The following is a 14,829-nucleotide window of genomic DNA, read 5'->3' on the forward strand; positions in this document are numbered from 1 at the left end:
TAAGGGCAAGGCTGGATGTGTCTTACAGTGTTTGGCTCAAAAATGGCACTTCTCAGATGCCTGAATATACAAATGAAGTAGACTACAATCTATATTTCACTGACAATGGATACAAGAAATAAAGTACAAGTAAAAAGCCTTTTATACCAGGGAAAGTCAATATTGGCACCGCTTTGTGATGATGAAATTAGTGAATGAGCATCAGGCGCTTAATGTAGTACCCAACACAACCAAGAGTCAAAAAGTGGTAGCGACTATTACTATGAACAAGTCATGCTGTAGTTGTGTTGACCGTCTCACACTCTGCTTGCCCTCAATGAAGAATGATTATGCCCCCTGTAGCCAGGGTGATGATGCACTCCTAAACACTGGTAATGCCTGAGGTATCTGGTGTAAATGCAGTGTTCTTTCAAACTAATCCTAGTTATGCTGGCCAAGAGTGCCCAAAGCGGACAACATAAGGAAGCATGGAGAATGGTTCACCTATTCACACTGCTGCTGACACACGCAACTGCCTATGCGCACTGCATTTTAACTGCTATTTGTCTCATCTGTGTCCCTCTTGCACTGACTGCTTCTTAAGGAGAACTGCATATTTTAACTCTGAGTCCCCAACTCCTAGCACAGCAAGTGAACAGTGTATTATGAATGTTTGCCCAGCAAAATACTTCACAGTTTTGTTCATTCTCTAATAACTGAAGAGTGATTGATTGAGGCTCTCTTAGTTAATTGGGGGTCATAAAAAGTATCACAGGTCCTTGGCACCAACCAGGCAGTAGCCCTACTAAGATCATTTTCCTTTCTGAAGTCTCCTAGGTCCTCCTCTTTATCTCTTGCTGAAGAGGTCCTCAACATATCCTCTTAAAAATCCACCTTTAATTCAATGAAAAACTTTTGCTGAAGGCTTCCTATGAGAAGGTTGAGTAGGAAGGGGCCCTTGCCATTATGAAGCTCACAGTGTAACAGGGGAGGCAGGAAACAACATGAATAACTGTAAAACTTAATGGGAACATGGAAAAGGTACAGATGATGGGACCTTCCTAGTGACCTCTAGAACATGCTTAGCCACCAACCCGGCAGCTCACCTCCTCCAGAGTCATCCCTTTCCCCGTATCCAGGATCTCCTGGGGCTCTTCTTTTTGCCCCATTGATCTCACTGTGTAATAGGAATTCCAGCAATATTACTGATTTAGCCATCTCTGTATTAAGCCTGAACTCTTTACCCTTCCTTCTGCCATATATTTCAGGCTAACTGGCTTATCTACTGCTGAATCCAACTAAGAAATCAAATAGGAATACTCATTTTCTTAACAATTCTCCCATTCTTCTAATTGTCACTAAAATATTTCAAGGAAGAGCAATGAATCATTTCCTACTTTACTATTTCTCAACATGATTCCACTCTGTGAAATTCTTCACTTCTTTGATAAAATCTCTGGTATCCTGTGTTTCCTCTCTACCTACTGATAATACCTTAGCTGGTAATCTTTCTTGAACTCTGACCTTCTTTTACCCATTAGCTCCATTCTTTCTTTCCAATCTGCTGCCTAGAATCTGTTGCCCTCTACCTGGGCAACAAAGTGCCATAAACTTCCACTGGCCTGGAGATCAAGTCCCAGGTCGATATCCATCTTGTAGAGCCCTAGAGGTTATCCAAGACCACCTCCTTATTTTATCTGTCACTCAATATGGCCCTATAAAAGCTGTCAGACTTTGCAACTTTGCATAGGGAAGAATGGGCATAAACTTCTTGCTTAAAGAGAAGTCACTGATTAACAAATAATTGTCTAAAAAGTCTGATGACAGGAACTGAAGATGGATTCCCAGACTTTTTTCCAGGAAACCACCAAGAAAGAACAACACAAATATCTGGAACCAGAGAAACATATGCATTCAATTTGGGTTGCACTTATTGAGGCATTTCTAAACTATGCTGCTAGTAACTCTGCTGAAAGCCAGACTATATTTAAGTTGGGTTTCTTTCATAGGTCCAAGATTCCACAGAAATTCACAATTTGGCAAGTGTAAGTCAAAACGTGAAACTGAGTGTGTTCTGAAGATCAAATGTGTGCTCCCACATTCCTAAAGAGAGCATTAACAGAGAATTTCCATGCTGTGTCTGTATGACATCTTTAACTTTGCTGGGGGAAGAGATTCTTACACTTTCAATTGAAAATGCCTTCCTGAATATGGAACTATCTTCAGATTATTAGGTGAGGTTTAAAGTTTATGCCTATCATGCATTATTATTCAAACATGTTCCATGGTTATTCACATTGTCATCAATTATGTTTTCAGCATTAAAACAAACTCTGGAATCCACACCCATGTACAGAATGCTGACATGATCATGGGATTAGATAGAAGCAGGCTACTAACTTCAGGCAGAGCGAAGGATCACAAAGCTGCCTCCAGTGATGTGGCAAAGAGATGATTCAAAACAAGGTGAGTGCACATGGTATTATAAACAGACTCTAATCAGAGAAGGTGGGTGATGGAGCATATTCACAGATAGTACTTTTTAAATGGTACTCTATCCCACTTCAGGAATATTTTTCATTCGTTTGGATATAAGTTTTTCAAGCAGACATTAATTTATTCTGGAAATCAGGAATCACTGACGTGACTGAGAACAAAGTCAATTTAATAATGATTTATAGTCAATAAAACATCATATGTTCGGAGCAGTCACATATGAGTTCTGATTAAATCACAAACACAAATTTAATATATGGAGAGAAGACAGTATAATTAACTAATCAGATGGCTAAATGAGCTTTATGCACTTTAACTCTAGAAGTGCATATAATTTGCAATATGAAATCATGGTCTCTTTATACAACACTTGGTTTTACCTCTATTTGGTCAAAAATTTGTGACAAGAGGAAACAGAAAAAATATTACTTCTAAGCCCAAATGTCTGTAATAAAAACAGGATTCAGGTGGTTTGGGGGGGTATCTCTTGGCATTGTTATATAAATCAAGATTTTATTAAGATGTAAAAGACCCCAAATAGAAATATTGTCACATAACTTTATAATTCAAACCTTTCTTCTCAACTACATTAAATCCAAGCACATTTAATTTCTGTATTGGAAATAACTGAAAAATTTAAATTCACCTTGAAGGTAAATAAATATGTGATATCAAATGAGGTACACACTGCTATTTAAATCTTGGGATCAGTAAAGCAAAGGCCCATGTCTTTTGTATCTCAGGGACACAAAGCTGAGTGTAGATAATGATACACAGGGTATAATGTTCACAACTAAGAGAATAGACACCATATTCCCTTTTAAGAATACTGTGATTTGGGACACGTGAGAGGGATATAATTTATGACAATCGAGAACAAAAAAGTCATACATGTCCAGTAGCAGTGGATAAAAAATGACTGCAACAAGCTTTTATTTATATGTACTTTGGGATACACTACAGAGTTCCATAATGGTGGAGGAAGAATGAGAAAAAAAAATTATCCAGTATTAGAAAAAAATAAGAGTATAGGTAAGTTTGAGTTTTCAATGGGAAAAAAGGCATGGATTTATTAAGACTAATAATTATAGGAAAACCCGTGGGGCAGTTAGGTGTAGCTAAAAATGATGGAACAAATGATCTAGACAATCTGATTTTTTAACCCCAGCATCAACAATAACTCAATGTGTTACACTGGGAAAAAAAAAAATTCACTGAATCTCACTGTCTTCCTTCCTTTGGCTATAAGTGTAACAATAATTGGCACGGAAATGTAGAGAAAATAGTGGGGAAAGATCTTGGGTTCAAATCTCAGTTCAATTACTTATTAGTGCGGAACATGCTAATTAACTTCTCTGAGCTTCAGTTACTCATGCACAAAATGGATAAAAGAAAAGTTGCCTCTTCAATTCTTTACAAATTGTGTAAGGTAATTCAGCAGCTGGCACATAGTAGGTATTCAGTTAAAGCTGTGCTGTGATTGGTGCTGTGTTCTTTTCTTTTTTTAACATCTTTATTGGAGTATAATTGCTTTACAATGGTATGTTAGTTTCTGCTTTACAACAAAGTGAATCAGTTATACATATACATATGTTCCAATATCTCTTCGCTCTTGCGTCTCCCTCCCTAGGTGCTGTGTTCTTATTAGTACCTTGTGTCCACTGTACTGTCAGTCCTTGCTTACCCCCGGGGGATACATTATAAGACCCCCAGTGGATACCTGAAACCATGGATGGTCCTGAACCCTACATATACTACTTTTTTCTTATACATACATATAATAAAGTTTAATTGATAAATCAGGCACACTAAGAGATTAACAACACTAACTAAAAATAGAATTATAACAGTATACTGTAATAAAAGTTATGTGAATGTAATTTTTCTCTTTCCAATTATCTTATTGTACATATTTAATGCCTTTTTCATCTTAACGAAGGACTTATGCACTGTGGCCATAACTTCTGCAGTTTGAGGGGTGACAACAAAGCTAGAACAACTTTCTTTTTCCCTCTTTGTTCTTACCATAGATCTTAGCAACCTCAACACTTGATTTTTTTTCTTTCCTTAGTAAGTCAAGAACTTTCACCTCTTCATTTTAAAAAAAAGCACCTTTATGGCTTCTTTTTGGTATATCCAAATTGCTGAATCACTACCCTTGTGCTCTGGAACTATTATTAGGTAAAATAAGAGTTACTGGAACACAGGAACTGTGATACCTCGACAGTGGATCTGACGACGGAGATGGCTACTAGGTGACTAACAGATGAGACATGTCGGACAAAGGGATGATTCACGTTCCAGGTGGGATGAAATGGGATGGAACGAGATTTCATTACACTACTTACAACAGTGAGCAGTTTAAAACTTGTGAATTGTTTCTGGAATTTTCCACCTAGTATTTTCTGACTGCAGCTGACTGTGGGTAACAAACTGCAGAAGGTAAAACCACAGATAAGGGGAGGAGGACTGCTGTTTAGGAGATTAAACATGATAGCACTTTGAGAAAACATAAAATCCTGTCCTCTATAATTGTGACCAAAACAGTGAGGTTTTTGGGGGGAGAGGAGAAGCTGGATACTGGATAAAAACAGGGATCAGGAAAAAAAAAAAAAAAAAAGCAGATACATATCAGCTACGGGACAAAATTAAATAGACCCATGAAGGAGATAAAAAAGCTAGAAGATAATTTAGAATCAAGTACCAAGGTTGGCCCATGGAAGGAACAGCAAAGTACAGGTGATCTCAGTTACCACAGAAGCACACAAAGCTAGGACACAGTTCCAAAACACATGAGTTTCAGTTAACATGGTGCAGTGCAAAGCGAGAACTTCCTGTACTTGATGTACACTCAAGAAAAATATTATACAAATACAAATCGGCATATATCACTTACATATAAAGTGGTAAAACCGCAGACTATCATCAGGAAGCAATGCAGAACTGAACAATAATGTAAATTATAACTTAAAAGATGGAGAGAGAGAAGTACCTTGACATCCTTTATTGTCATTTAGCTGGAAACCATCTGGACAAGTACAATCATAGGACCCTTCAGTATTAATGCAGTCTCCTCCCTGGCAGACACTATTGTCCTCCAAGCACTCGTTGATATCTACAGGTCAATTTACAAAATTTAAAAGACAAACTGTATTAAGAAAAACATTTTCCTTATGTTTACACAACAGACTCACATAAATGAACACTATTTTACATCTCTCATAACGCATGATTTTAAATGGATGACGGTTTACCTTTTAGAGTTTTTTAAAAAATGAAATATTTTGAAAGGATTTTAGCTTTGCACAATAAACAAGTTTTAACATCAAATAAAATCAATTCAAAGAGGAAAAGTAAAGATTCTATAACAAACAGTAATTTACTTGGTTAAATTCTCCGTGATGATAGGGAATAAAATTATTCTTCAAATAAGAATATCTTAAGCATCTATTTAGACAAGATCCTGTATTATGCATTGCAGGAAAGATTTTTAAAGTACTTGGCATGCTCCCTGCCTCCAAAGAAAAATGATTGAACCAAAAACCCCAAATTATATTGATAAGAAAAAACACAAAAATATTGAGTTGCTTTATAAGTTCAAAATAATTTAACATAAGAATTGTCAAAAAAGATATTTGTCAAAGAATAAAAGCAACTTCCAGCGTCACATGAATTTAGAGAAGAGACACTACAGAGGTCAAAGGTGGCCTGTGTAACATAAGGAACTTACTTGGAGCCTTGATAGCAGGGTGGAAAGTGGCAGAGGGGGAAGAGGAGTTTTTGGCAGGCAAGGGAGTCAACAAAATCAAGTCACTTAACTCAGCAGTTATCACAAACAGGTATAATGTTGCCTGGATTTTTTCTAACGTATGTACTTACAACGTATATGCAACTAAAAATGGTTTACGTAACCAATAATGGGTCTTGACTGTGAGCATGTAAGACAATTAATGAGCCCCCCTTGCTGCATGAACTTGAGGCAGATCTTTCGCTAGGGTTGTTTATTACCTCATTTACTCCTAGTCAGAGCTCATTATTCCTAACACACTCCAGGAGCCCCGATTCTGTTGTATGTGTAGGATTCAAATTATTAGCACTGAAGAAACCTAAAGAACAAAACCTTCTCCGTTTTCTCAGAAATTTGGCATGTTATGGCGTTTCTGGCTAATAGTTATTATTGCTGCTAAAATACATGAGGAGGTCCAGGAAGAAGTGAATATGGAGCCTGTTGCTGCCTGATTCTCCTCGCTGCCCGGTTGAAAATGTGGGCCCAAGGAATTAAATATTCCTCATAGAACCCAAGCAACTAATTAACTGCCTTCTGTACCATTCATGGGGCAGATAAAAGAGAAGCACCTTATAATTTCATTCTATCAAAATAAATTATTATGAGGTTCACCCATTGTTAAAGTGTTTCTGAATACTTGCTCCTAAAATGTAAAACAATGCTGACGTGACTCCGTCACAACTGAAGTGATTTATCACTTCTTCTTTAGTGTGTTTCTCCAACTTCACTGAAGTATAATTTACATAAAACGAATGTGCCCGAGTCCAGTTCAATGAGTTTTGACAAATGTAGACACATTCTTGTGACCATCATCACAATCAAGGCACAGGCATTTCTGTACCAATTTATATCTGTTACGATCCACTGCTGGATTCTTAACATCATTGTAAATGCAATGCTTTTTAAGAAATTAAGGACACACCTTTGTAAGAATGTCATTCTGTAGTGACAAACATAAAGCTTGGTGACATTTTCCCTCGTCTCTTTTTCCAGTCTGACCTTAAAATCTCCATTCCTGTTAATCTAATGCCTTGGGTGTTATAATTTCTGTGAAAGAATCCGTAAAGGAACCATTATGCACAATTAAGAAAGATAATAGCCCGGAGGACTAAGTGTCTTCCTTCGAAGCCTGACTGTGCCAACAAAGGCTTTATTCACTGATTAACTGACCTTTGGTAGATCAAGATTCCTCAAAGTGGAGCCGAATTTAACTGAGAAAAGGTGTTTAGATATAAATTCTGTGAAAATAATTCTTAAGCCCCAACTCTCTGCTTATTTCATGATTCTGAAGCGGTGGATATTCTAGTCGACTGTTTATGGATCTCTGTCATAAAACGTACTAAAGGAATAACCTGGCCAATCATTTCCAAAAAGGTATAGGCATTTCCATTGCCCCCAAAGGCTACTTGTACCCCTATTCTGTTTGGTTTCTGCTCAGCATAGTGTTTTTGAGAGCCATCCAGGTTGTCATGTGTATCAACAGCTCTCTCCTCACTATTGCTGAGTAGTGTTCTAGTTTATGAATGTACCACGATTTGTTTACCCTTCACCTATGATGAGTATTTGGACTGTTGACAGTTTGGTTTTTTTTTTTTTTTTTTTTTTTTTTTTTCGGTACACGGGCCTCTCACTGTTGTGGCCTCTCCCCGTTGTGGAGCACAGGCTCCGGACGCGCAGGCTCAGCGGCCATGGCTCACGGGCCCAGCCGCTCCGCGGCACGTGGGATCTTCCCGGACCGGGGTGCAAACCCGCGTCCCCTGCATCGGCGGACGGGCTCTCAACCACTGCGCCACCAGGGAAGCCCTACAGTTTTGCTATTATGAATGAAGTTTTGATAAACATTCATGTGTAAGTCTTTGTGTGAATATATGCTTTCATTTTCCTTGAGTAAATTCCTAGGAATAGAATGGCTGGGTCACATAGTAGGTTTCACTTTTGAAGTTTCTAATGTGGCTGGAATCATTTTACATTCCCACCAGCAAGGTAAGAGAGTTCCAACTGTTCCATATTTATTCTAACAGCTTCACAGCCATTCTAACAGGTGTTGAGTTGGAGGTCCATTTTTAGATTTACCTTTCTTTCTTTGCTCTTTCGGAAACTGAGACAACAAAATAAGAAAAGGCACATTTGATCATTAGCATTATGTGAAAAATCTCAATTCAAAGTAGAGCAAGTAGAATCCTGAGGATATGAATTTCAGGAACAACACTCTATTACCAATATATGTGCCTCAGCATAATGGAAATTTGTCAGCTTTGTTCACCCTATCCTAAAATAATTTTCATTCACTTTCCAAAATCTAAGAGAAATAATGTATATGAGAGTAAAAGGAAGCATTTTTTAAATGTTTATAAATAATTGTACAGATTTTAAAACGCAGTACATTATGTTAAGAGTCTGGTTTAGTTTAAAAATTTTGCAAGGGCTTCCGTGGTGGCGCAGTGGTTGAGAATCCGCCTGCCGATGTAGGAGACACGGGTTCGTGCCCTGGTCCGGGAAGATCCCACATGCCGCGGAGCAACTAAGCCCGTGAGCCATGGCCGCTAGGCCTGCGCGTCCGGAGCCTGTGCTCCGCAACGGGAGAGGCCACAACAGTGAGAGGCCCGCATACCGCAAAAAAAAAAAAAAAAATTTTGCAAGATCTCTATCTTCAAAAGCAAAAAAAAGAGTAGGTGGAATATTTAGAGAGCCCAGGGTGGGACTGTCTGACACCACCGACTAGGGTGATATGAAAGAGGAATTTCTTCTAGGAGTTGGCCATCAGGCTTTAAGGATAGCAACAGTCAGCCGTGGTCACCTCTCCACTGAGACTGCTCTGGCAGTCACCAAGGACCTCCACCTGGCTAGATGCCATGGTCGACTTCGGTCCTCATCTTGCCTAGCAGCAATGTTTGACACAGGCTCATGCCCTCTTTGAAATGTTCTCTTCCCTTGGATGCTGGTTTTGCTCCTTCACTTGCCACTTTTTCTCAATCCCCTCTGCTTGTTCCTTATCACCTCCTCACTTCTAAATAAATGAGGGACAAGGACTCAGTCTTTGGACAACATCTCTCTTCTAGCTACATTCACTCCCTTGGTGATCCCATCCAACTTCGTGGCTTTAAACACTGTCTACATGCTGATGAATGCCAGCTCAAAACTCACTCCTGAATTCCAAACACATAGGTCCAGTTGCCTTTCAGATATCTTCATTTGGATACCCCCTGTAGGCAATACAAACTGAAAATGCCCAAGTCAAGCTCCTAATCTCCTCCACAAAGCCTTTTCATGGAATACTCCCCCAGAAATAATCAAATGTCATCTCAGGCCAACCTCTGCTTGCCTACTTATTTAAGACCATCACTCTCCCTCCCTCCCTAAGCACCCCCCATGTACCCCACTTTAATTTTCCTCTTAACATTTACCGCCATTTAACAAACTGTATAGTTTATTTATTTATCATGTTTATTGTTATCTCCTTCACTAAAATGTAAGCTCCATGAGGGCAGGACTTTCTGTCTGTCTGGTTTACTGCTGTATATCCTGTACCTAGAACAGTGCCTGGCACATCCCTGACACTCAAATTTTGATGAATGAATGCACAGATGAATAAATGCATGACTCTGACTTGGAAAGAAATGTCAGAAGGTAAGAAATACTAGCACTTCTTCCCTTTTTCGATTTGGTCTGCAAAGAAATGACCAACAGAGAAGGGCCATAGGAAGACAGAGTAAATCATGAATCTTCTTCTCAGGCTTTGCAAGGGACTAGCACGGAGCAACCACAGCAAGGGGCTGGGGAAGGTGCCAAGGTAGGCATGGAAGCAGAGACTGTGCCTGGAGGGAAATCAAGTCAGAGGCAGAGCCTTTGAAGGCTGAGATGCCAAGACCTCTAATAACCAGGACAACTGAGGCCACCCAGACTGAGTGGCTACTGAGTGTGCTGGCATACGTTGCCCACAGAAATTAGCACAATGCTTGGGATTCTGACCCCACGAGAAGGCCAGCAGGACCGCAGGATAACGCTGTAAGAAAACAAGTCTCTGCCAGAGTTAGGAGAGGAAAATTACACATGTAAATAGAAATGCCAACAAGAAACATGGCTCTTCCTCCCACAGCTGTGAAAGGCATGTGAGCTGTCACAGCTCAGTTAATTACAGCTACATAAGACTGGGAAGGGTCAGAAACAGTGCTAGTTGGGAATTAGCAGGCTGAAATGCTAATATCGTTTCAAAGGGAGCTCTGAATTAATTGACTGGACTCCAGTCCTATTTATAACCTAAGACACTAGGGAGATTAGTCCTGACTTGAAAAGAGTCTGATTATATACTTAAAAAGAAGCTTTCTTATGGAACATACATACTAATAATGACAAGCAAGCTGAGAAAAAGCTTTTATTTGGCTTTTCATGAAATGGATGGTTTTAGAATAAAAATATTGGACTTCCGGTGAAATGGTTACACATTAAAACAGCCAAAATAGAGGAACATGTCTTATAATAAGCACCCATAACCCAAGACTTAGTCAATGGCCTGGTTATCCTCTTGGCTAGGCCAGGAATTCAGGCAAAAAACATACTGGTGGTCAGTGTAGGTTTTCAGGGCCTTAGCATGTGCCCTACCACCTACTTACTTCTAGAATAGATTCTTCCATGACTGGCTCCCAGAAACACAACTGCCTCTTCCATCTTGCATTGCCACTATGTTGAATCATCAACATTTACCCATATATTGTAGAGTTCCCCATCCACAGTTTTCAGATAACCAATTATTATTGTTATTATGACTTATCACTTGATCATTTGCCTATTTTTTCAAGAGGTATGTAGATTACAACTTTTCACTCGTTGTATTAACCCTTTGAAAAACATTATTACCTTAGGATAAAATCCTAGAAGATGACCCACTGATTCAACAATAATGTACATTTTAACACCTCTGAAATGGTACCAATTGCCCTCCAGACAGGTTGTGACTGTTTGAGCCAAGTTCTCCGGTCAGAAGAGAAGGATACAATACAGTTGATCTTTCCCAACCAATGGGACTGAAAAGTTGAAAAGTATCTGGGGCCACTGAAGTATGTGCCACAAAACCAGCCACTGAAAAGCTCATTCTCGTCTGTCAAAGGTGGGATTCAGACCCTCAAGCAGACACCACCTCACCATGTGAGGCAAACCCTGCCATGTTCACATTTCTGCTTTCATAACTGACAGGGTCTGAATGCAGCAAATCAGCAGATGAGTGGGAAAAACACACAGTGAACACAGAGAATTCACAAGTGACAGGCTGGTGTCAGGCAGCTTCAGCAGCCCTGACCACCCAAAGGGGTTCTGGGCCAAGGCAGGTAGTGAAGGTGGTTAACAGCTCACAATGCTGTACACATGGGTTATCTTGAAGAAATATTTTATGTGAAAAGCTCAAAATTGAATTAAAGTCTGGCTTTAAAAACTTTACATTTATCTGGAAAATTATCTTGTCTTTACTTACTTGGATCGTTGGTACCACTGGTCGGGCATCCCAGTGGATGCTATACAGAACTATACACCTAGGATAAACCATCCACAGCTGAGAAAAGTTAAACTGATTATTTATCCATTTAGCTGGCATAATTCTTCTGGCGTAACTGCTCTGAGCAGAGTAAGGAAAACCTCGATTCTATGCACTTCTTGGCACTATTTGTGTGACCATGGGGAAAATATCTTGCAGGGACCTAGTGCCCTCAACTGTGAAGTCAAAAGTATGGGGTCAAGGACAGAGGCCAGGATGATGTCCAGATTTCCCTGATCCTGATTCTCACATTTTATGATTCTGCAATCAAGAGCAATTCTCACCTTCACAGTGGTCTCCAAGGGCGGACGCTCTGTAACCCTGGTCACAAACACAGCGGAAGGAGCCCTCTGTGTTCCTGCACTGCCCATTACTGCAGAGATGACGGTGCTGGCATTCATCAATATCTATGAGCAAGAGAGTAAAAAGAAACTTAGAAGTGGTGCTTTTTTTTTTTTTTTTTTTGTGGTACGCGGGCCTCTCACTGTCGCGGCCCCTCCCGTTACGGAGCACAGGCTCCGGACGCGCAGGCTCAGCGGCCATGGCTCACGGGCCCAGCCGCTCCGCGGCATGCGGGATCCTCCCGGACCGGGGCACGAACCCGTGACCCCCGCATCAGCAGGCGGACTCCCAACCACTGCGCCACCAGGGAAGCCCAGAAGTGGTGCTTTAAAAGTGAGTTTTTAATCATTCATGTAAAGGAGGTCTATTAACTATCTGGCTTCTAATTAATTTAGAATTTTCACTATGTGATTCAAACTGACCTCTAGTAAAAGGTCACTCATTAATATCCCCGTAGGGAAAACCAGATGGCTTAAAAATTTAAGCAATGAGCTAAGAATCTGTACATATTAATTCCACTGGTCACTGATGAGGGGCAAATACTTGGCTGTAATCTGGGAATCACAACGAAGCTTCTTGGAATTCCTACAGCCCACCAATGCCTATTATTATAAATAAAATTTTACTGGAAAATAGCACCACACATTCATATACTATCTGGCCCTTTACAGGAAAAGTTTGCTGACACCCCTGATTGAAAAGTGTCATGGCGTGAATGTCTTCAATTCTTTTTCAGTAATTTACCCTTTAGACCCCTAGCGATCAGCCTTCCACCTTCTCTCTCTCTCTCAATGATTTTCTGGGCAAATCTAATGGTCCTTCAAATGGGCTCTCAGCCCATTTGATACCTACATTGCTTCTGCATCTCTCTTGCTTGACACACACATCCTCTGCTTAGAGATTATTTGTTTTGTAACCGCAGTCCTGAGCTCAGGCTCACAAACGTGCCTGCATCATATCCACACATAAAAGGCATGATAATACATTGCATGTATTCCATCATTTACTTTCACCATTAGATTCTGACTTTCCTTAGGCAGGGCCTATGTCTACCACATCTTTTTTTACTCCTTAGATGACCTAGTGTTTCAACAATCAGCAGGCACTTATTTCACGTTGTTTGCTGATAAACTTTATTCATCACATTTGCGTATGTGTATCTGCTTCTGGCAATGTGATTCTGCAAGAATTAACACCACAGGGACCCTACACCACTGCTCTATCCTACTCTGCTTATAGCATCATTCTGATTATCTTGGCATTTAGCACCTAAAATTGGTTTGCCCTTATTTCTAACCTGGTGGGTGATTCTCCTGTGTCTGACTTATCTCTAGGAGTGACATCACTGGCTCTTCAGAAGGAAGGACTATGAACATGATAGCCTTATTATATTATGTGTGGACCTCTACTCTTATCACACACACTGTAGAGGTCAGGATTCATTAAATAAAGTATAAAAACTTTGAGAGGGACTAGAATCTAGAACAAATTACTTTATTTATCTGTGTACATGAGTGCGTTTGTGTGTGTTTGATCATTCTTCACCTCTAGATTAGGTATTGTAATGACTTTCTATGTTCTAGAAAGGGATAATTGAAGAAGGTTATGATAATATTGGTAGATCCCTTTGTAGGACCACCATACATTGTCTCTTTTATAACACTACCTCAGGAGACCTTTCTACTTATTAAATATCTAAAGTTTACATACAGACATGGATTTGATTTGTTTCCCTATAATAAAACAACTGATCATGTACAGTGTGTATCCTTAAATAAATGACGTTTAAATGACATTTCTTTTCAGGAACTCTGGACACTTGTGCTTGTCACTGGTGATACCATAGTATTTTCAAGCTCAGGAAGCACTTACTTGTTGGGAAGTGAAGTACAGTTGACCCTTGAACAATGAGGGGGTTAGGGGTGCCAACCACCACACAGTCAAAAATTTGCATTTAACCTGACAGTTGGTCTTCTGTCTCCACAGTTCTGCATCTGAGGAGTCAACCAACCACAGATCATGTAGTACTCTACTAAGTATTCACTGAAAAAAATCTGCATATAAATGGACCCATGCAGTTCAAACACGTGTTGTTGAAGGGCCAATCTGTAATTCTGTATGAAGTTCAATGAAGAAAAATACTTTTTTTAAGTCTAAGGTCAACCGCAGCGAGGTCCAAAATCCTCACTATCACCTGTAGGAACAGGGCACATTTCACAAACTTTATCCCTGAGTATAAGGGGGATGCTATTTCAGTCTTCCTAAAAAGTCTTGTTTAGTGATTATTTTTTTTTAAGTAAGAATTTTAAAAAGCTCAATGTATACAAAAACTAGGTCATTAATATTCTAAAACATAATACCAGGCTGACATAATTCCCTTCTAAGTGTTAATCCTATTAGGTGAAACTTTCAAATGATTTTAATATAATTGATTTTCTGCAAGTAAGGAACTACACAGAGAGCAACCATTTTTCTTTCCAATAGTAATGCCCAGCCACTGATCACTAATACCTTAGTTTTCAAATTTAGACTTTTCCCATCCTGTTTCATTGACTTTCCTGACTTAAGAGTAAGTCCCTTGATTTCTGGCACAATAAAACAATCACGTAGGTAGTTTCTCAAAACCCACTCACTTTACTGAGTGCACATTTTTTTTAGCCACATGCCTTAAACTGCAATCACAGTAGTTCATGGTGCCACA

At 39.6% G+C, this 14,829-nt stretch overlaps 1 protein-coding gene across 17 annotated transcripts in view; it reads right to left on the minus strand.

Moving 5' to 3' along the window:
- LTBP1 (latent transforming growth factor beta binding protein 1) overlaps window positions 1–14,829 on the minus strand; it is a 432,121-nt gene that overhangs the window by 87,975 nt on the left and 329,317 nt on the right. For all 17 annotated transcript variants that reach the window (XM_067007826.1, XM_067007825.1, XM_067007830.1 and 14 more), the window contains 2 exons: window positions 12,071–12,193; window positions 5,468–5,590 (listed from right to left, as the gene is read on the minus strand). In XM_067007826.1, coding sequence (XP_066863927.1) covers window positions 5,468–5,590; window positions 12,071–12,193 — 246 coding nt within the window. The remainder of the gene's footprint in view (window positions 1–5,467; window positions 5,591–12,070; window positions 12,194–14,829) is intronic.

This window comes from Kogia breviceps, chromosome 11 (assembly GCF_026419965.1).
Source record: "Kogia breviceps isolate mKogBre1 chromosome 11, mKogBre1 haplotype 1, whole genome shotgun sequence".
NCBI lineage: Eukaryota > Metazoa > Chordata > Mammalia > Artiodactyla > Physeteridae > Kogia > Kogia breviceps.